This window comes from Acinonyx jubatus, chromosome X (genome assembly GCF_027475565.1).
Source record: "Acinonyx jubatus isolate Ajub_Pintada_27869175 chromosome X, VMU_Ajub_asm_v1.0, whole genome shotgun sequence".
Lineage (NCBI taxonomy): Eukaryota > Metazoa > Chordata > Mammalia > Carnivora > Felidae > Acinonyx > Acinonyx jubatus.
Genome location: NC_069389.1, coordinates 40,358,385 through 40,380,520, shown reverse-complemented (window position 1 = coordinate 40,380,520; position 22,136 = coordinate 40,358,385). Strand labels below are relative to the sequence as shown.

Sequence of the window (22,136 nt, the reverse complement as noted above, 5' to 3'; positions counted from 1 at the left end):
TGCTGTATCACTTTCCCCTCCTTTTCAGTTATGACGGCCCCAAGGATCAGGTCAATTAACTTCTATATATCCAAAATTACTTAAGTCCATTAGGAAATAAAATTCTGAAGCATTCTGACAATCTTGTGGATTAGGTAATAAATAAAAAGCAAGTGTTTAGCTTATTAGTATTTAAGTTTCTCTAGCCGACTGATTAATCTGTCTGCAGGCAATTAGGCAAGTAACTGAAACACAAAAATTAAAAATATTACTATTGTGACAGATTGAAGAGGGTCACATATCATCTGATATTCCTTCTGTCGAGAGGTAGGGTCTATTTCTCTCCCCTTCAGTTCGGGAGCTCTCTGTGACCTGCTCTAATAACATATGGTGGAAGTGGGGTGCCTGGCTGGTTCAGTCGGTACAGAGCAAGGCTCCTGATCTCAGGGTCATGAGTTCAAGCCCGCGTTGGGCATGGAGACTACTTAAAATAAAAATCAGAATAAATTAAAAAAAAAAAAAAACTACGGTGGAAATAATGCTATGCGAGTTTCTGAGCCCAGGTCTTGAGACTAGCAGCTTCCACTTGTTATCTCTTGGAATACTCACTCTTGGAGCCCAGAGGTGCTATGTAAGAAGTCAAATTATGCTGTTGAGAGATCATGTGGAAAAGTCCTAAGACTATATGGGAATTTGGGCAGTGCAGGTCATAGCATCAACTACAGGGTTACATTGGTGAATAGTATCAGTAAGGTCCCTGAGCTCACGGAGCTTTGAGTTTGTAATGCCACTATCAAAGAGTAGCAGAGAAATGCTAGGTGCTCACCAAACTGTTTCGTTTTCCATCTAGGCACACAGCAAGACTGCACCCCCCAGCCTTCTCTGCAGTCAGGTGGGCCAAGTGAGTGAGCTCTGGCCAATGGAATATAGGTGGATAAGCCACTTCAAATCCTAGCACCCCCAAAATCTACCTGTATAACCCTCCACATTGTCTTTTCTTTTCCTGCAGACTGGATTTAGAATTTTGCGGAGAAAGATGGGAGTAGAAATGGACCTAGCCAACAGAGAAGCCACTCATAAAAAAGCCTGAGTCCCTGAAGGACTGACTACATGGGGCAGAGGTGACTCACATCCCAACCTATACTGGATGGAGATAAGTGCAATACATAAAACCTTCACTGTGTTAATACGCTGAGACTTTGCGGGGGGGGGGGGGAATGTCTGTTATAGTAAATGGCCTATCTGGACTAATACAAAGAAGAACCTGTAAAGAGTTACTTCCGAATATTTTCATGTATGTTTTAACTTAAATAAATGGAGTAGTCCCCCTTTGTCTGTGCTTTCCCTTTCCACGGTTTCAGTTACCCACAGTCAACCGTGGTCTGGAGGCATATGATCCTCCTTCTGATGTATCATCAGAAGGTCAATAGTAGCCTAATGCTATGTCACGATGCCCATGTCATTCACCTCATTTCATCTCATCAAGTAGGCATTTTATCATCTCACATCATCACGAGAAGGGTGAGATATTTTGAGAGAAGACAGCACATTCACATAACTTGTATTATAGTATGTTGTTGTAATTGTTACATTTTATTAGTTATCTTAATCGTTTACTGTACCTAGTTTAGAAATTAAACTTTATCGTAGGTGTGTATGTATAGGAAAAAACATAGCATACATAGGGTTTGGCACTATCCAGTTTCAGGCAACCTGTAGGGGTCTTGGAATGTATCCCCAGTGAATGGGGGGTGGGGGACTACTGTATTGTATTGCGTTAGATTCATTCTTAAATTTCTCTAACAAATTTATGTTTTAGAATATTTTCTCTAGAGAAGTGAGATTTCTACCAGTAGAAAATAAAGTCACTAACTGATTAGGTTTTCATTTTACTAAACCAACATGGACGAGCTGATCCAAAATAACGTATTAGAAGAGTTTTGCTTTTACATTCTGATATTACTTATATCCTATTGTGAACTGCTAGAGTCTTTATTAAAAACCTTTAGCACAGAATTAAGGAATGTCATCATGCTCTTGATGCACACTGATTTACGATTTTTTAAATTCTGGAAGGTGGGAAGAATGTTTACAATTAAACAATTAACATTTCTTCTTTATATGAAAGTAATACATGATCACTGAAGATACTGGTTTTCAGTTTAAAGCAATCATTCTAAGGTCTAATTATAAAGCATTTACATTTGTTTAGATTTGGCAGTTATATTAGAGGAAAACACTTTTATTTGTGGCTTTTGAGAGTAAAGCTACTATCTTCTTTTTTTAAAGTAGGCTCCATGCCCAGTGTGGCACCCAACGCAGGGTTCGAACTCACGACCCTGTGATCAAGACCTGAGCCGAGATCAAGAGTTGGGACACAACCGACTGGGCCATCCAGGTGCCCCATAAAGCTACCATCTTTTAATTAAAAAACTGTTCAAATATTCTCTCAATTGTATATAACTCAACTGTTACCACGCACCTCCTTAACTGGTAGGAGGTTTGTAATCTATGAAAACAACAATGCTGAAGACATATAAAAAGAAACACTAACGCAAAAAGTTAGAAAATTAGCCAATAAAAAGGAACACAAATACTGTTCTGTCTTACAGTGTGGGGGAAAAAAGTAACATAGTTGGACAGAGTGAAGTATAAATAGAGAAATCAGCATTTCAAGTCAAAGTAGGAAAACATTTTTTAAAGTCACCTTGGTAGATTTGTGAAAGAAGGGATTTGTAAAAGTAGGACTGGGATTACTTGCCAATTCAAGAATTGTGTTTTCTTCCACAGCAGCATGGCACCGAGGTGGGGGAGGCGGGGGCTGGGGTCTCGCGCCTATCACTTTCTAAAAGGAGGCTGGCTCAACAAATGAGCAGGGACACATGGACGTCCACATGTGACAGAATGAAGCTGGGCCTTAACACTCCACAACATATACAAAAGTTAACTCAAATGGATCGAAGATGCAAGTGTAGGAGATGAAACTATAAGATTCTTGGGAGAAAACAGGTGCAAAACTTCAAAATCTTGGTTTAGGCAATGATTCCTTAGATATGACACCAAAAGGGGAAGCAACCAAAGCAAAAAACAAACTAAACTTCATCAAAACTAAAAACTTTTGTGCTTCAAAGGACACTACCAAGAAAGTGAAAAGACAACTCACAGAATGAGAGAAATTATTTGTAAATCATGTGTCTGATAAGAGACTTATATCCAGAATATGTAAGGAACTTTTAGAACTCAGTAACAAAACAAACAGCCCAATTTTTAAAATGGAGAAAAGATCTGAATAATTTCTCTAAAGAAAAAATATATACGAGGTATGTATGAATGTAGTATATAAAAATGGGACATTCCAAAACCGCTGGTCACCAACGGGTCAACAGGGGACTCTGTTGCCTTGTTCACCAACGGGTCAGATTTTTAGCAGCTGAGGGCATCTATTCCAAAGTGAATGTGATGAAACATAAAGAAGTAAAGACGAGGTGATTCACTTTGGCTGTCTGAACAGCAGTGTTTCATAGGAAGAGGAAAAAAAATCACACAAAGGCTTCTTTTTGTAATAAAGTAGAAAAGCTCTCTTTCAAAAAGAATATACACATGGCTAATAAGCACATGAAGAAAAGATGCTCAACATCATTAGCCATTAGGCAAATGCAACTTAACACTATGGAGAGATCTGCTTTATATCCACCAGGATGGCTATAATCAAAACGACAGGCAATAACAAGTGTTGGTAAAGACATGGAGAAAATGAAACCCTCATATATTGCTGGTAGGAATAGAAGATACAGATGCTCTGGAAAACAGTTTGACAGTTCCTCAAAATGTTAAAGACACAGTTACCACAGGACTCAGTAATTCTACTCCTAGGTACATGCCCACGAGAAATGAAAACTAAGTCCACTCAAAAACTTGTACAAGAATGCTCACAGCAGCATTATTTATAATAGTTAAAACATGGAAACAATCCAAACATCCATCGACTGATGAACAAACTAACAAATATGGTATATCCATACAATGGAATATTATTTGGCCATAATAAGTTAACGAAATACTGATACATACTACTACTACGTGGATAAACCTTGAAAATGTTATGCTGCATTAAAGAAGTCAGACTCAGAGGCTACACACTGTATGATTCCATTTATATGAAATGTCCAGAAAAGGCAAATCCATCGAGACAGAAAGCAGGTTAGTGGTTGTTATAGACTGAATTGTGTTCTCCCAAAATTTTAATGTTGAAGCTCTAACTCCCAGTGTGACTATAGTTGAAGATGGGGCCTATCAAGAGATAACAAAGGTTAAGTGAAGTCATAAAGTGGGGACCTAATCTTGATAGGGTTTGTGGGTCTTTATAAGAAGAAAAAGAGATGCCAGATCTTGACTTCTCTTTCTGTCTCTCCCCCACCCTCTGTGGACAGAGAGGAAAGGCCACGTGAGAATCTTTAAAAAAAAAAAAAAAAAAAGGCAAGCTGCACATTTATAAAAATACATGATGGTCATGTGACAAACCTGAAACTAGACTTGACTGAAGAACTTAGTGAAATCCCCCTACCTCCCAATTTCCTATTTAAAAAATTTTTAGAGTTTATTTATTTTGAGAGAGAGAGAGAGAGAGAGAGAGAGAGAGCGAGCGCACGCGCGCAAGCGAGACAGAGTGAGCGCCAGCATGAGAGGGCTAGGGGCAGAGAAAGAGGGAGACAGAATTCCAAGCAGACTCCTTGCTGACACAGCACAGAGCCCAATGCGGGGCTTGAACTCATGAACCATTACATCATGACCTGAACTGAAAGAGTCAGGTGCTTAACTGACTGAGCCACCCAGGTACCCACCCACCCCAATTTCCTAGTTTGATCTATTAAAGTTTACTTGTTAGTTGTAGGTTTCCTTACAATAAACTCTTTCCATCAAGTGCTTGAGAAAGTGAAAAAATCTTTTCACTTTTAGTATAGGAAATACAAGTGGTTAAAAGAGAAGGTTTATTATTAGCCCTTCCTACTTACTGTTATTCCCTGATCTTCTTTGTTTTTATGCCCTTCCCTTCCTAACGTCATCTTTGCTTTTCTTACTTGTAATGTATTTTGGTTCTTCATTAATTTTCTTTCCTAACATCCACTCATTTTCCTCTTTGTTTTTGTCCTAGTCTCCTCACATCAATAAGTGTGCGTTGAAAACCTCCTATTTGACAACAGGAGCTCTGCTTTTAGGTAGCTTATAGTCACATCTTGTCTTTCTTTTCTCTTCTCATCACGCATTTCTGTGCCTTCCTGTGCCCACTATCACATTTTCTTACCCATTTTTATGCTCCTCTATTTGTGATGACTGTTCATATGTATATAGGCTTCCCAGTGTTACTGCTATGGTATATGAAAATACGGACAAGAAGGACATGAAAATGTCTGACTCTTGTGTTCACTCATGATGCTGCACTGATTTTGAGGAGACAGGAGATGGCATTGATGACGACGGAGCTAGTGAGGCTCAGGAAATGTGCTGGGCAAGACTGTGGAGCTTTCTCTCTCCATGGGTGGAGTGGCCTGAGCTCGGGCTTCTAGAAGTGATCTGACAAGTGTTTCTGGGGCATGACGAGGACCTAAAAACCTGAGGCGAGGGGCACAGAATTCAAGGATGTAACTGCTGCCCTTTAGGAACCTAACATGTGCCAGAAAAAGATAAGATGTACAATAAGGTAATTCTCATAGTGAGCAGCGGGTCCCACCAGTCCCCTTATCTGGTGCTTTTCCTTCCATTCCTTCCTTCTTTTCTGCACTCAAAACTCATACCAAGCATTTTATTTCATGCCAGCCTTTGTGCAAAGCACTGGAAAACACAAAGACCAATATGAAAAAACGGCTTCCAAACCAGTTATTACTCTTTTTTAAAAAAAAATTTTAATGTTTGTTTGTTTGTGTGAGAGAGACAGACCTCGAGAGAGAGATCGACTGGGAGCGGGGGAGGGGCAGAGAGAGAGGGAGACACAGAATCCGAAGCAGGCTCCGGGCACTGAGCTGTCAGCACAGAGCCCAACACAGGGTTCAAACTCACGAACCGTGAGATCATGACCTGAGCCAAAGTGGAACACATTACTGACTTAGCCACCTAGGCACCCCAGTCATCGCTCTTGAGGAGCTGAACTTACTCCTTTCTCTGGCAGAAAAGTCCTCTCCTACTTAAACTTTCTTCTCAAGTCTTTGTAAATGAAGGTTATGTGCTTATAGTCAACCCGATCTTCCAGTTTCATCCCCTTTCATTTGGGTTTATGCATTTCACAGACTGTATGTTTTGGCCTTCTATTTACAGATGCTATCACGACAAGGCCCCTATTAAAATGAAGCAACTTCTAATGGGATTATATATATTAATAGGTTTCTTACAAGGTTATGTCATTAATGTTGCTTCTCTTCAAAGACTAGTAAATGCTAGTAGACCTGGAAATCCTAGTCTCTAAAACCTTATCACAAGTTCAGATCGGACTTCAAGATAGTTTAACCCTGCGAATGGGCACATATTATATCCCTAAATAAATGAGCTTGACTTTAACTACTGGCCTACCCTAGCCTCAGACCATCTGCCACTGGTGGCAGTATATGACTTTGTATTATAAATGTATCATTACCCATTCAAAGTCTCTCCCCAGCCAGCACACAGATAACCGTAAGAGCATTCATTCCTTAAGTCAAAGCAAGTACCTGACAGAAGGCTGTGGAATATTGTCTGGACTGGCTGGTACCTGGACTCCCTTTTCCCATTCTTCCTTCCATGTATCCGCAAAGAGGTAATAGCTGTCAGGGCTAATATGATGAGAATCTGGAAGTTTCATGGCACTGATGAGGTCCTTCCGGAATACCTGAGAAGACATTGTACACATCTTGAGAAGACCATCACTATGAAACTAAAACCATTTACTGTTCTCCTTTTAAAAAGACTATCCTCACCCACTCTACACTTCAACAAGAGACACCTTTAACTTCCTAAATGGCCAGATCAACTTTTATTTGGAAAGTGTTTTTGAGGTACCGACAGGGAAGCCAGTTTGCTCTGAATTTAATAAAGAGTAAAGAAACTCTTCTTGGAGTGCCTGGGCAGCTCAGTCGGTTGAGTGTCCAACTCTTGATTTTGGCTCAGGTTATGATCACACCATTTGTGAGATTGAACCCCACATCGGGCTCTGCACTGACAGCATGGAGCCTGTTTGGGATTCTCTCTCTCTCCCCCTCCCCTGATCGCTTTTTCTTTCTCTCTCTGTCTCTCAAAATAAATAAATAAACTTAAGAAAATTCTTCTTGAATTATTTCCGAGGGCTCTTTGAATTTAAATCAACAATACAGGTTACTCTAAAACTGTATAAAACCACCTTTAATGCTCTCAAATTAAGCAATAAGTATCCTTTGATAACTTATAGTTATTTATTTAGCCATCACTTTATTTTTTAATTATTTACTCAGACACATAGAAAAGTTACAGAAATAGTACAGAGCTCCCCTTCATACAGTTTCTTCTAATGTTAATATCTAACATAACCAAAGTACAATTACCTAAACCAGAAAATTAATATTGCTGTAATACTATTAATTAAGCTACAGACCTTATTAAAATGTTACTGATTTTCCCATTAATGTTCTTCTGTTCCAGAATTCAATCCAGAATCCCACATTGCAATTAGTTGTCATGGCTCCTTCGTATTCTCCAGTATGTGAGGCTTTTTCAGTCTTTCCTGGTCTTTCAAGACCCTGACACTTTTGAAGAGTACTAGTCATGTATTTTAGAGAATATCCCCACAATTTGGATTTGAATGATGTTTTCTCATGATTAAAGCTATTCGCTTTTGGCAAGAACACCACAGAAATGATGCTGTGCCTTTCTTGTTCCATTTTATCAGCAATGTATAATGCAAATGTCCTGTCAGTGGTGATATTAAACTTGATCGCTTGGTTAATGTAGTGTCTTGCTGGTTTTCTCCACTGTTAGGTTACTCTATTTCCCTTTGTAATTTATAAATATCCTAGAGGAGATACTTTGAGATTATAAAAATATCCCATTTCTCCTCAAACTTTAGCATCCACTGGTGGATAACTTGCCTGCAACAATTATTACTGTGGTGTTCTAATGGTGATTTTCTATGTCTCTCAGTCCTACATTTATCGATTGGAATTGCTCTGTAAGAAAGATCTGTCCTTTCTTCCCCCTTATTTTTCAATTGTTTAGTTAGATCATTATAGACTTGTAAATATTTCTTTATTCTTCCAGTTATAATCTAGTATTAGTGTTATTTATTTTGTTGCTCAAATGGTTTCACCTTTGATCACTAGGAGCTCTTTTGGGTTGCCTAGCATCTGTGCTCTTTCAATGCATCCCATCCTTTTTTGAGTATTTCCTTAGTTCTTTACCTTACAACATGTTCCAGGCACGTTTGTATCTTCTAACTGCTTATAAAAGCTATTGATCTTATATGTTAACTTCACTGAATTCTTTTATTGCTTGCGTTAGTCTTATCATTGATTTTCCTATGGTTTTCCAGGTATATTATCATATCATCTGCAAACAGAATTTCATATCTTCTTTACCTAGTCTTCTGTCTCTAACTGGTTTCTCTTGTTTAATGGAATTGGCAGATATTGCACTAACATTTGGAATAGTATTGGGGATAGTGGACACATCTGCCTTCTTCCTGAAATTGGGGGAAATGCATCTAGTGTTCTCTATCAACTAAGATACTAGGTTGAGGACCTAGTATATACACCTAGTGTATGGTGTATATACATTGTATATATGTTAAATTATCTTACAGTTCCTTTTTTCTTGAATGTTTTCGAAGGCCTGGGTACTGAATTTTGTTAAAGGCTTCTTCAGTGAATATGAGACTAATTATATAATTACTTTCCTTATATATTAATATACTGTATGATAATATTGTATTTCTTAATACCAAACAAATTCTGCATTTCTGGAATGAATGTTATTTGGTCATGGTATACCTCCTTACTATGGTTTTGTATTCTGTCTTCCGTTATTTACTATTTCTATATCATATTCATGAGTGATATTTATCTGAAGTTTTCTTTTTTTAATTGCCTTTGTCTTTTAGGTTTAGGTATCCATGTTATGCATGTTTCATAAAAAGAATTAGAACATTTTCCTTCTGTTAACAATGCTCTAGAATAATCTGAGAATTACTGGGACTAACTGGTCCCTATGAAACCATCTGGACTTGGTGCTTTAAAAACTTTTTTTTTAACGTTTACTTATTTTTGAGAGAGGGAGAGTGAGAGAGAGAGAGTGAGAGAGTGCGCGCAAGTGGGAGGGGGCAGAGACAGAGGGAGGCAGAGAATCGGAAGGAGACTTCAGGCTCCAAGCTGTCAGCACAGAGCCCGACATGGGACTCAATCCCACGAACTGTGAGATCATGACCTGAGCCAAAGTTGGACGCTCAACCGACTGAGCCACCCAGGTGCCCCTGGACTTGGTGCTTTTATTGTGCAGTAGTTCCTAATAACATACTCTACTTATTCTTTGGAAATTGATCACTTTAAGCTTTCTACTTAGTCTAATGGAGTCAAGTTTGGTAATCTGTATTTTCATAAGAGTTATCTATCTTATCCAGTTTTTCAAATTTATTTCTGCAGAGGCTTGCGAAGTATAGGGAGGTCTACTTTGGACGGAAGTGTGGGATCATAAAAATGATGGTGCATATAGAAACTGTGAAAAGCAATATTAATAATTAATGGGGTAATTATGATTTTCCTATGCACTTTAAACATTTTGGTCAACATATTAGAAACTCTCTTATTGTTGGCTATATGTGTATATAAAAAATGAAAAATATAATATTTATTTAGTATACTGTAATTAAACAATGGAAACATTGAGAACTTAAGTTAATTATTTATTTAAAGATTTATCAAGAGTGGGTGGAACAATGCTCACCTTTTTCTGATCATAAATTTAACATATGGAACAAACATCGGAGATGGAATGTTTTCAACTAATCATTATTTTTAAAAATCTATGATTTCAGGGGCACCTGGGTGGCTCAGTCGGTTAACCGTCTGACTTCAGCTCAGGTCACGATCTCACAGTTCGTGGGTTCGAGCTCTGCATTGGGCTGTGTTCTGACAGCACAGAGCCTGGAGCCAGTTTTGGATTCTGTATCTCTCTCTCTCTGCTCTCCCTCCCTTGCTTGTGCTCTCTCTCTCTCTCTCTCCCAAAAATAAACAAACATTAAAAAATTAAAAAAATCTATGATTTTGGTTTGTATTTCCCCTTTCACCCAAGAGTTGTTTAATAGGTTTTAAAGTTTCCATAGGACAGGACCTTCCTGTTTTTGTTAGTAATTTCTGATTTTACTGCGTTGTGACCAGAATTTTTGTTTACATCATGTCTACATAATGGAAATGTTTTTCCTTGTGACTTAATATTTGATCACTCTGTAAGTGTACCACAGACATTTGAGGAGGTGTATTGTCTATTATCTCTAATATCAAGGGTTAGAGTTTGATAGATATTAATCAGATGTACCTTACTGCTTAAGTTGTTTAGATCTTCTATATCCTCACTTATTTTTTTGTTCACTTAATCTGAGACTGAGAGAAGTGTATGAAAGCCCCCTATGGTTGGTGTGTTTCCACCTACGTCTCCTTGACTCTTCTATAGTTTTTGCTCCAGAGAGGTGGTTGCTGGGTTATTCAGTGCACAAATACTCTGAAGTATTACATCTTCATGGTAAGTTGTAGCTTTTAACATAAAAAAAGTCTTCTTTGGGGCACCTGGGTGGCTCAGTAGGTTGAGCGTCCGACTTTGGCTCAGGTCCTGATCTCACGGTTCGCAAGTTCGAACCCAATGTCAGGCTCTGTGCTGACAGCTCAGAGCCCGGAACCCACTTCGGATTCTGTGTCTCCCTCTCTCTCTGCCCCTCCCCCCCCACACTCTATCTCTATCAAAAATAAACAGACTCAAAGAATGTTAAAAAGTCTTCTTTGTTTTGGGGGCTTGATTTCTACTTTGTCTACTATCAGGCTCACTCCTCCTCCTACCGTCCTCCTGGTATACCTTTGTCCATCTCTATTTTTAGCCTTTCTGAGTAGGTGTTTTAGGTATATTTTTGTATACAGCATATAGTTGCGTCTTGTTTTGTGAGCCAAAATAATATTTTTCTTTAATAGCTGTTAAGCCCATTCATATTTACTGGCATGACTCAGATGTTTGGTCTCAACTGTCATATTTGATAATTACACGTGTTATATTTCCTTGTGCATCTTTCTCTACCAGATGCGTATTCTTTGCTCTTTTAATTACAGTATTTTTTTTGCATTTAAGGTTCATATTTTTATTCTATTTGTTATCTTTGAACTTAGATCTTTAAAAAAATGCCCTTAGTTTCATTGTCTTTTTTAACCTTTGACTATCTGGTTTATCAGTTTTTATTGCTCTCAGTGAACTCCTCAGAGGTGAGGAGGATAGGAATGAAATGTCTACTGTGGCAGCCAAGAGGATCCCAGCACGAGCCTTAACCTTATCCCTGGCAAGGGAGCCCTAGCTGTGTGATGATTTCAAAGGACAGAGATAGAGGATGATCATGTGAGTACAGCCACAACTTGGACTCAGGGAAACAAAGAGATTCTTCATAGCTCATTTTCTGTACCCTAAGTACAATTAGGCACTGACAATATGGGAACCATGATCCATCTAAAGTTTGACGTACTGTCATCCTCTGGTTGAAAGGGTCCCTGGGTGACTAAGGGGCACAGAAATATGCTTACCAGCCTGGAAACATAACTTAAATGGCCGTGGAAGCCTAAGCTTTGTGATTCTGCCTTCTCAACAACAGAAAAAAGCATGCCATGAGATCGTAAGCGAAGCTGGCAACGATTTCAGTGATGAAGGCCCAGTTGAGGTCTAAGCAATGAGGGAATATACTTTTACATAAAAGTATACATACGCTGGTCTATACGTCATCTACTAATTTCTAATTCTAAAAAAATTCAACCGACCACTGGCAGGCTGAAGGTAAACATGTGCAAATTTCTGGAAGGTCAAAGGAAAAAAATGCTATCGATCAAACATCTTAGCCTTTAATGCTCATAAAGGTTCTCTGAGGAGAAGCGCTGTTCAAATTCTGTGTAACGTGGCGAAGAGGCACAGAGCGTGATCTAATAGAGCAGTTAATTCTCTGTTGGCGTACTTCTGCTTAAACTGACAACATTTCAGAGTACAGGACTGAATTATCACATAATCAAATGATGCCATTTAAACGAATAAAGACTCATTCCATTTGCTATTTTACAGGGAGAACCCTGCAAACGCCTGTTGCTTTCACTTAGGGATGATTTAGAAGTAATATGCTCTGAGCAAAGTAGAGAAGGAAACCAACCTTAAACTTCATGCTAGTGGCCAGGTGGCAACAAAATGACCTACCTACCAAGAATCTTAGCCAATTAAAGATAATTGGGTGCTGTGCAGGGAGAAAGCTGTCTACAAGAAAAAAAAACTGGTGGTTTATTACAAAGTTCTTTGTATAAGGGGGTAAGAGAGGATCACAGACATATCCATTTAGCATGTTCTACATAGAGCTTAGTGTTCTGCATGGCTAGGGGGAAAATCTCAATCACCATTTTCCTGAACACTGATCCATTTCTATAAATGACTAGAGAGCCTTTAATGAGCCAGTGGTTAAGGAGTGGTGACAATTTACAATTGTGCTAATAAACTACTGTCTTTGGGAGAGAGTATGCTGTGGGAAATCCTATGTTAGATCTGGAAAGAATACTAAAGCTAAGTATTTTCAACCTCCTAAAATATTTCATTGTTTTCCATGTGATACACTTCGCAAAATAAATTAACTGATTTGCAAATCATGCTTCAGACTTAATATACGTCACACCATCTAACCATATAGCTTAAGCTGTATCTTTACACTTGATGTAACTGCTTATGAACATCTGTCCTGTATAGTTTCCTAAGTAGCCTGGAAACATATTGTAGTGGGATGAGTGGTGGCCCCCCAAAAGATATGCCTACATTCTAATTTCTGGAACCTGTGAATATTACCTTATTTGGAAAAGGGATCTTTGCGGACATAAATAATTTAAGGACTCTGAGATGAAGAGGTCATCCCAGAATTTTTGGGTGGGCTCTAAATCCAATGACAAGTGTTCTTACGAGAGAAAGGCAGAGACAGATTTAAGACAGAACAGGAGGAAGCAGTGTGACCAGGGAGGCAGAGTTTGGAGTGACTCACTGATCCACAAGTCAATAAATGCTGATAGTCATCAGAACCTAGAAGTGGCAAAGGATGGAATCTCCCCTAATAGCCTGGCCAATTTTGGACTTCTGGCCTCAGAACTGTGAGACAATAAATTCCAGTTGTTTTAAGCCACCCAGTTTGTGGTGATTTGTTACAGCAGCCCCAGGAAACTAATACACATGTTTACCAAACAGAAAAAGTAACTTGAAGACTTTAGACAAAGCGATATAAAAGCAGAGGCCAGTGAAATCTGGCCCTTGTCCACGGCTTCAGAAATACCAAACCTCCAGGGAACAGACATTCTGTGAAGTCTGGAAACCTGACTGCAGGAACCCCAATCAATTCATACCTATTTTCCTTAGGCAAATGAAGGCTGAATCTAATGACTATTATAATTTTCCTTTCACTTTTAGAGAAAAATAGCAGACTTATATGATAAGCCTGATTTCAATTTTATAAGCTAGCCAGATTAAATGGCATCAGACCCAAGGTTTCCAGAGAAGCATTTTTACTCAAGGCAGAGTGCAAGAGTCTGCTTTATCTTGCTGTAGAAATATCCCAAGCATGAGGCAGAACATAAAATGCCGAAGAAGGGATAGGAATGCAAGTTCAGTACTTAGGAAGATATCTGCAAAGTGATATGAAATATATTTACCAAACTGGTCTCATGAATCTGCTTTTGATAAGAAAAGGAATTTTTTTAATGAATACAAGCAAACAAAATAGCTTTAGCGTATCCTGGGTAGAGGTGTGCGTTTTATACACACACAGAGGCACACGCATATACACATATTTGTATGTACTTTCATAAAGAAACAATAAAAGGATAAATGAAAAGCTTTTTTAAAAAAATGGTTAATTCTCAGGAGGGGGGAGAAAATAGGGATGAGAAACAGACCAAAGCTGGACCTCTCTGAACGTATTTTAGGTCACAGTTGGATATCTGAACCAGGCAAATGTTTTATATAGTCAAAAATGAAATTAAAAGTCTTCAAAGAATGGAATATGGGGGTGTCTGGGTGGTTCAAGTCAGTTAAGCATTCAACTTGATTTTGGCTCAGGTCACGATCTCATGGTTCATGAGACTGAGCCCCGCGTCCAGCTCTGTGCCGACTGTGCGGAGCCTGCTTGGCATTCTCTCTCTCCCTCTCAAAAAAAAAATTTTTTTTTTTAAAGAAAGTAAGATGGGACCAGGAACAGTCTACCCAGACTGGTCTACTGGATTCACCAACTGATTTGGGACAAGTTATTTAAATTCTGGGCCTCAGTTCACTCATCTCTAAAATGGGGATAATAAAAACACCTTGTAATAAAAACACTTGTTATAAGAAGTAAATGGATGAGTTTACGTAAAGGGCTTAGCGTGGTACTGGACTCATGATAATTGCTAAACAAAGTCTAGCTGCGGTTATTATTCTATTATCATCATCACAGTCTCAGCTTTGCTTCCCAAAGCAGAAAGAAGTATGTAGCTGAGTTCTCCTATCTACCTAGTCCATAAAGGAATCATCGATGGGATAAAGGAGATGAGAGTTCACAGCTCAACTAAAACGTGCATGGTCTGGCTCCCAAAGACAGGATTCCCAAGCAAGAGGCCCATCAAAAACTTCAGAAAACACTCCATGAGCCACAAGGTAACACAGAAACTTCACAAAATACAACCTGGCGTTTGATGCTAAGTGAAAGATTATGAATGAAGGAACTAGATGCTGACACTGACCTAGGTAATGAAGTTGAGAAGTTTTAGAAGTTCTTAATTGTATGCCTGTTTTATATGCACTGGTAGTTTCCCCAAAAGTGCCTGAGACAAAAAACCTTTGTACTTACCAGATATCTGCTCATTTATGGTCAAAGAGGGGATTCACAGGCTAACATACAGCCCAGCAGCTAGGCCAAGTCTAACAGGGCATGTACATCTTGGCCTCTCGGATGCTTGCAGAAACAGAGGAGGCCTCACTACGAATTCAATTAGAATATCAATGCTTAACCTGCCATAGCCACAAAATGAAAATGTCCTTCATGGACAGCTCTGGCTTTTACTGCTCTCATTAACATCTCTCAGTGGGCAGTTTCTTAAAGCACAGCCAGTCTGAACATTTCGGTGACATTTTTTAGAGGAAAAGCCAAAAAAACATTTACTTCCTGTATGACACAAACGGGAAAACTGCCTGGTCCATGTGAATGTAGCAAAGAAACGGACCAGTTGTGATTCATAGTCACTGAAATCTGAAACTATACATAAATGACCACAAACAGATGAGACCCCCCAACAGCGCGTGATTAACTGTATTTAATCAAAAGGAGTTAACTGTAAGGGATTTTCTTAGAATTATACAATCTTAGGGTGAAAAAAAAGATGTGTAGGTTATCCAGAAGAATCGACCACTTGAGGCAGAGAAAACCTGGTAAAGAATCCAAGCTCGTTCTTATATGATGATGAAGTAGCCTGTACTGTTCAAGACACTGTGTCCCATGCTAGTTTTTCCAATGGAGCAAAGCTTATTCAATTTCTAAGTTGAAAACTTTAAAGACCATGTAAATAGTTCTTCACAGAAATGTTTTTTAAATAGTTTAAAATACTTCTCCGTTTTCTTATAAAGAACAAACAGGACATTTTGATGGCTTGGGGTTGACATCAACGGAAACATCAATTACCATAAAGCCAAGTGCTTTGGGGCAGCTCAGGAAGGTCTGATCACTCCCCTCGCCCACTGCCAAACAGAGGTGTATGCATCCTAGTAATGGACGCGGGGGAGCAACTGAGTCTGGGTTGGAGACCGGGGCCACTTGCACACACAAGATGACATCTGAGGTTTACTTTGCAAGTGTTTCTCCCATCCCTCACTATCCCTTTCTTGTACAGTAAGTGTGTATTTGCAAGCTTGGTAGTTTTTGTCTCCTGTGGGTCAGAAAACCAAAGAATCAAGCATGTTAGAAATACAGGTAAAGGGGTGTAAACAGGCTCTATTTGAGGGTATTGCAGTGTTCTCTGCGGAGTTAAAATACACGAGCTTTCGCTCTGTTGCTATGAAAGTCCTGGACACACAAATGAGACTCCAGAGCTACAGATGATATGCTATCAATCCTTTAAGATAGGTTGACATGTTTTATAGACCAGTCAGACTAATATATGTAAAAATATCCTGGCTTTTGAGAAAGACTTTTTAATACATTCAAATTAGTCATCTGGTACAATGTGCTCTTTCTGTAACAACTGGCTTTTTGTTTATTTTTTATTTATTTTTTTTTAAAAGTTCATTTAGTTTTTGAGAGAGAGACAGCACAAGTGGGGAAGGGGCAGAGACAGAGAGGAAGAGAGAGAGAATCCTAAGCAGGCTCCATGCTGCCAACAAAGAGCCCGATGCAGGGCTTGAACTCATAAAAATGTGAGATCATGACCTGCGTCGAAACCAAGAGTCCGACACGTAACCAACTGGGCCATCCAGGCGCCCCAAAGCTGGCTTTTTAAAAACACCTTTAAGGGGCGCCTGGGTGGCGCAGTCGGTTAAGCGTCCGACTTCAGCCAGGTCACGATCTCGCGGTCCGGGAGTTCGAGCCCCGCGTCGGGCTCTGGGCTGATGGCTCAGAGCCTGGAGCCTGTTTCCGATTCTGTGTCTCCCTCTCTCTCTGCCCCTCCCCCGTTCATGCTCTGTCTCTCTCTGTCGCAAAAATAAATAAAAAAACGTTGAAAAAAAATTAAAAAAAAAAAAAAACACCTTTAAGAGTACAGGCCCTTTTGAGAATCAGATGAAGGCTACTAGCACGCACGCACGCGCGTGCACACACACACACACACACACACACACACACACACACTAAAAACATACCCTTAAAAAACTGCATACAAATTGCAGAAGTTACCAAAGAAAGCCCCCAAACCATACGTTCACACACCCATAGGAAACTCTTCTCTAGAGGATAAACCAGGGGTGGTCATACACCAGAATCTCACTGAAGCACTAAGCATCAAAGAAAATATGTATCTATTAATGCAGCCAATTAAGCCCCAGTGAAAACAATCATTTTTACTGCATTTCAATGACAAACTCCCATTACAAACATAAGGCTTCAGTCAGAAAAAAAGAAACTCCCATCCTCACAAGGAGAAAAAGGCAAGACAGGCAGCAACATTAACGATTTTTTTTGGTAAGTCCCCTAGAGAAATGAGTCACAGGACAAACGGCCAACTCAAGGAAAGATGGGTATGCCTGCAGGGAGACACAGGACAGGAGCATTTGCTTCCCTGGGGCAGAAGCCACAGCAGAAATTTAACCCAGAAATTTTGACGAACTGCTGTGAGCAAAGTGGGGACAACCAAGAGAGAATGAAGTTCCTGGGGCTATAGTCATGGGGGGTTCCAACCCTCTTGTAAGCTTTTTTCCCTAGAAACCCAACTAGGCTCTCACAGGGAGGATGGTGGGAAACCTGGAGAAAGCTCCCCCAGTGGTGCTGTCTAGGTCCCTGGTGCTCTGTGTCCTGGCTCCCTTGCTGAACAAAAAGTTTCACCTGCAGGGGAAGGATATCAGGTGATGGCACTGATGTAATTTCACTAGTGCCAGGGAGAAGGGAAAAGCATCCAACCTCAGCCTACAACGTAGGGGGCGGGGGAAAGAAGCCTTCATCTAGAGGAGGGAGAATTCTAAGGACAGAGACAGAATTCCAGAGGCTACCTGCTAGAGGCAGACAGGGGAACAGGAGGCAAGGGCAAAAAAAAAAAAAAAAAAAAAAAAAAGGCTCTACCCCTAAAGTACGCTTCCCCCATCTCACCCCAGAAACGGGACCACTACCCATTTGGAAGACTGAGATATAATCAGAAGGTTAGAGAACAATGTCTCTCCCCAGTACTCTACCACCATGCTTGAGCCTCCAGCCATAGTAACAGTGGCTTATGCTGGGAGAGCTGCAAAAGACAGAATCTCTCGGAGGACGAGCACAGACAGAAGACTCTAATCCAAGACAAGAGACAAAAACAAAGTCACCAGAAGAATTAGAGAAGTCTCTGGTGCCCACAGCAATAACAAATTTCAAACACTCTCTTACATTGGCGCCGTCCCTAGCATCCACTGGTAATGCAGTACCCCTGACCACCACCACTCGCCCTGCTATCAGTAGAGGCAACAAGGTAGGGATTTCCACCCCCACCAGGTTGTAGGGAGACACGTGTCCCCTGTTCCAGAGAGATAACAGAACCATCTTCCTAGAGAGATAACAGAAGATAGAAGTCTAGAAATTCTGAAACTGGTGGTAGAGTCAGCACCCCACTTCCCCACTGGCCTGGTTACTATGGAGGCCTGCTAAAACAGATTTAAATAAGACTTACTGTCTGATAATGTAATACCAAACAAGTCCAGAATACAAAAGAAAATCACTCATCATACTAAGAACTAGGAATGAGAAGAGACAATCAACAGACACCAATACCGAGATGACACAGAAGCTGGAATCGTCGATGAGGAGTTTAAAGCAGCCATCATAAAAATGCTTCAGTAAGAAATTACAAACACTTTTGAAACAAACTGAAAGTTTCAGCAGAGAAATGGAGGATGTAAAGAACGACCAAATAAAAAATTTGAAATGGAATAATACAATAACTGAAATAACAACCTCATGAGAGGCTCAAAGAAGAATGGAATTAACAGAACAAAAAGAATCAGTGAACAAGAGAAATTACCCAATCTGATCAGAAGAAAGAATATATACTGAAAACAAGAGAAGAGTCTGAGGGACCTGGGGGGAAATTACAAAAGATCTTACATTCACGCAGTTGAAGACCTAAAAGAAGAGGAGAAAGCAGACAGAGCTGAAAAAAATAGATGGAGAAAAAATGGCTGAAAATTGCCTCAAACTGGCAGAAGATATAAACTTAGATTCAAGAAGGTGATCAAACTCCAAACAGGATAAACCAAAAGAAATCCATGTCCCGGCACATCATAATCCAACTTTGGGAATAAAGACAAAGAACAGTCTTGAAAGCAACTGGAAAGGAAATGACTGATTACCTGCAGGGGGCAACTATTTGAATGAGAACAGATTTCTCACCAGAAACCAGGGAGGCCGCAACTATTTGAATGAGAACAGATTTCTCACCAGAAACCAGGGAGTCCACAAAGAAGCAGCACATTTTTCAAGTGCAGAAAGGAAAGTACTGTCAAACCAGAATTCTGTATCAAGTGAAAATATCTTTCAGGAATGAAGGTGAAACCAAGATATTCTCAGATTAAGGAAAACCAGGAGACGTGATCATCAGCATACTGACCTTAAAAGAATGGCTAAAGGAAGTTCTTCAAACAGAAAGGAAATGAACAAAGGGAAAGTTGGGACATCAATAAAAGGAAGAACAAGAGTAAAAATATAGGTAAATATAATAGATTATCCTCCTCTTGAGTTTTATAAATGATGTTCGTTGGATGAAGCAAATATTATGACACTGTCTAGTACGGTTCTCAAAGTACGTAGAGAAAATATTTAAGACAATTATATTATAAAGGTGGGGGTGGATAAATGAACCTAGATGGTGGTAAGGTTCCTTTTCTGTTTTCCTTTTTAAGAAGGCTCCACACCCAGTGTGGTGCTTGAACTCATGATCCTGAGATCAAGAGTTACATGCTCTACCAACAGAGCCAGCCAGGTGCCCCAGTGCTTAAGGTTTCTGTATTTCATTTGAAGTGATAAAATGGCGAGACCACGTTGAAAAGGTTTTCCTTTTTAAAGGTTGCTTCCCGAGAGCAACCACTAAAAATCTACACAAAGATATACACTCAAAACCACTACAGAAAAATCAACATGGAATTCAAAAAAATGTTCAAGTAATCCACAGGAAGACAGAAAATAAAACAGAGGAACCAAAAAACAGACAGAACAAATAGAGGGGCACCTGGGTGGCTCAGTCGAGCGTGCGACTTTGGCTCAGGTCATTATCTCATGGTCTGTGAGGTTGAGCCTCTCATCAGGGTAGAGCCCACTTTTGATCCTCTGCCCCTCCCCCATTAATGCAAGCTCTCTCGCTCTCAAAAATAAATAAACATTAACAAAAATTTACACAAAGGGGTGCCTGGGTGGCTCAGTCGGTTAAGCATCCAACTTTGGCTTGGGTCATGATCTCGCAGTTTGTGAGTTCGAGCCCTGGTCGGGCTCTGTGATGACAGCTCAGAGCCTGGAGCCTGCTTAGGAATCCTTTCTGTGTCTCCCTCTCTCTCTTCTCTTCCCCTGCTCACGCTCTCTCTCTCTCAAAAATAAATATTTAAAAAATTCAAATATTAAAAAAATCTACACAAAGATATACACTCAAAACCACTATGGAAAAATCAACATGGAATTCAAAAAAATATTCAAGTAATCCACAGGAAGACAAAAAATGAGAGAACAAATAGAAAACAAACAACAAAATGGCAGACTTAAACTAAATCATACCAAAAGTTTACACTAAAATTATATTAAGTGGCCTATATATTCCAATTAAGAGACAGAGATTGAAAGAGTGGATTAAAAAATGACCCAACTAATACAGGAGTACTGATGCACAGGGGCACTTGTACCCCAATGTTTATAGCAGCACTCTCAACAATAGCCAAATTATGGAAAGAGCCTAAATGTCCATCAACTGATGAATGGATAAACAAATTGTGGTTTATATACACAATGGAGTACTACGTGGCAATGAGAAAGAATGAAATATGGCCCTGTGTAGCAACATGGATGGAACTGGAGAGTGTGATGCTAAGTGAAATAAGCCATACAGAGAAAGACAGATACCATATGGTTTCACTCTTATGTGGATCCTGAGAAACTTAACAGAAACCCATGGGGGAGGGGAAGGAAAAATAAAAGAGGTTAGAGTGGAAGAGAGCCAAAGCATAAGAGACTCTTGAAAACTGAGAACAAACTGAGGGTTGATGGGGGGTGGGAGGGAGGGGAGGGTGGGTGATGGGTATTGAGGAGGGCACCTTTTGGGATGAGCACTGGGTGTTGTATGGAAACCAATTTGACAATAAACTTCATATACTGAAAAAAATTAAATAAATAAATAAATAAAAATAAAAAATGACCCAACTATACATCATCTATAAGAAACTCACTTCAAATATAATCATATGTAGAAGTTACAAGTAAAAGGATGGAAAGACATACAATGTAAACATGAATCAAAAGAAAGCCAAAAACTATATTAATATAGATAGTGCAGACTCCAGAGCAAACAAAATTATCAAAGACAAAGAGGGACATTAAGTGATGCTAAATTTACCAAGAGATGGCAGTCCTAAATATGAATACACCTAACAAAAGAGCTTCAAAATATATGAAGCAAAACTGACAGAACAGAGAGGAGAAATACACAAATCCATAATTACAGCTGGAGACTTCTACAACCCTCTCTAAACAATAGATAAAACTACTAGGCAGAATATCGGTGAGGATAGAGAAGAACACTGACATCCAGTAGGACTCAACAACAGCACGACAAACAGCATGCAAGTACCCATGAAACATTTACCAAGATAAACCATATCCTTAGCCTTAAAACCAACTTTGACAAATGTAAAAGAAGTAAAACTGTACAGATTATGTTCTCCATCAAAAATGGACTCAAACTAGACATCAATTAACAGAAAGATAGCAGGAAAGTCTCCAAATGCTTGGAAACTAAACAGCATACTTCTAAATAAGCCATGGGTCAAAGAGGAAGTCTCAAGAAAAATAAAAACTACACTGAACTGGATGAAAATGAAAATAAACATGTCAAAATTGTGCTTGCTTCGGCAGCACATATACTAAAAACATATCAAAATTAATGGGATGCAGCTAAAGAAGTGTTTAAAGGGAAATTCACAGGGGTACCTGGGTGGCTCAGTCAGTTAAGCATCCTACTTCGGCTCAGGTCATGACCTCGCAGTTCGTGAGTTCGAGCCCA

General features: G+C 39.5%; 1 protein-coding gene across 6 annotated transcripts in view; it reads right to left on the bottom strand.

Annotated features, from left to right (window-relative positions):
* Positions 1–22,136, bottom strand: part of JADE3 (jade family PHD finger 3) — a 135,551-nt gene that overhangs the window by 38,089 nt on the left and 75,326 nt on the right. For all 6 annotated transcript variants that reach the window (XR_008290097.1, XM_053202260.1, XM_027053956.2 and 3 more), the window contains one exon: positions 6,678–6,835. Coding sequence is in view for 5 of the 6 variants with exons in the window: in XM_053202260.1 (XP_053058235.1) it covers positions 6,678–6,835 (158 nt within the window). In the remaining variant the exon portion in view is untranslated. The remainder of the gene's footprint in view (positions 1–6,677; positions 6,836–22,136) is intronic.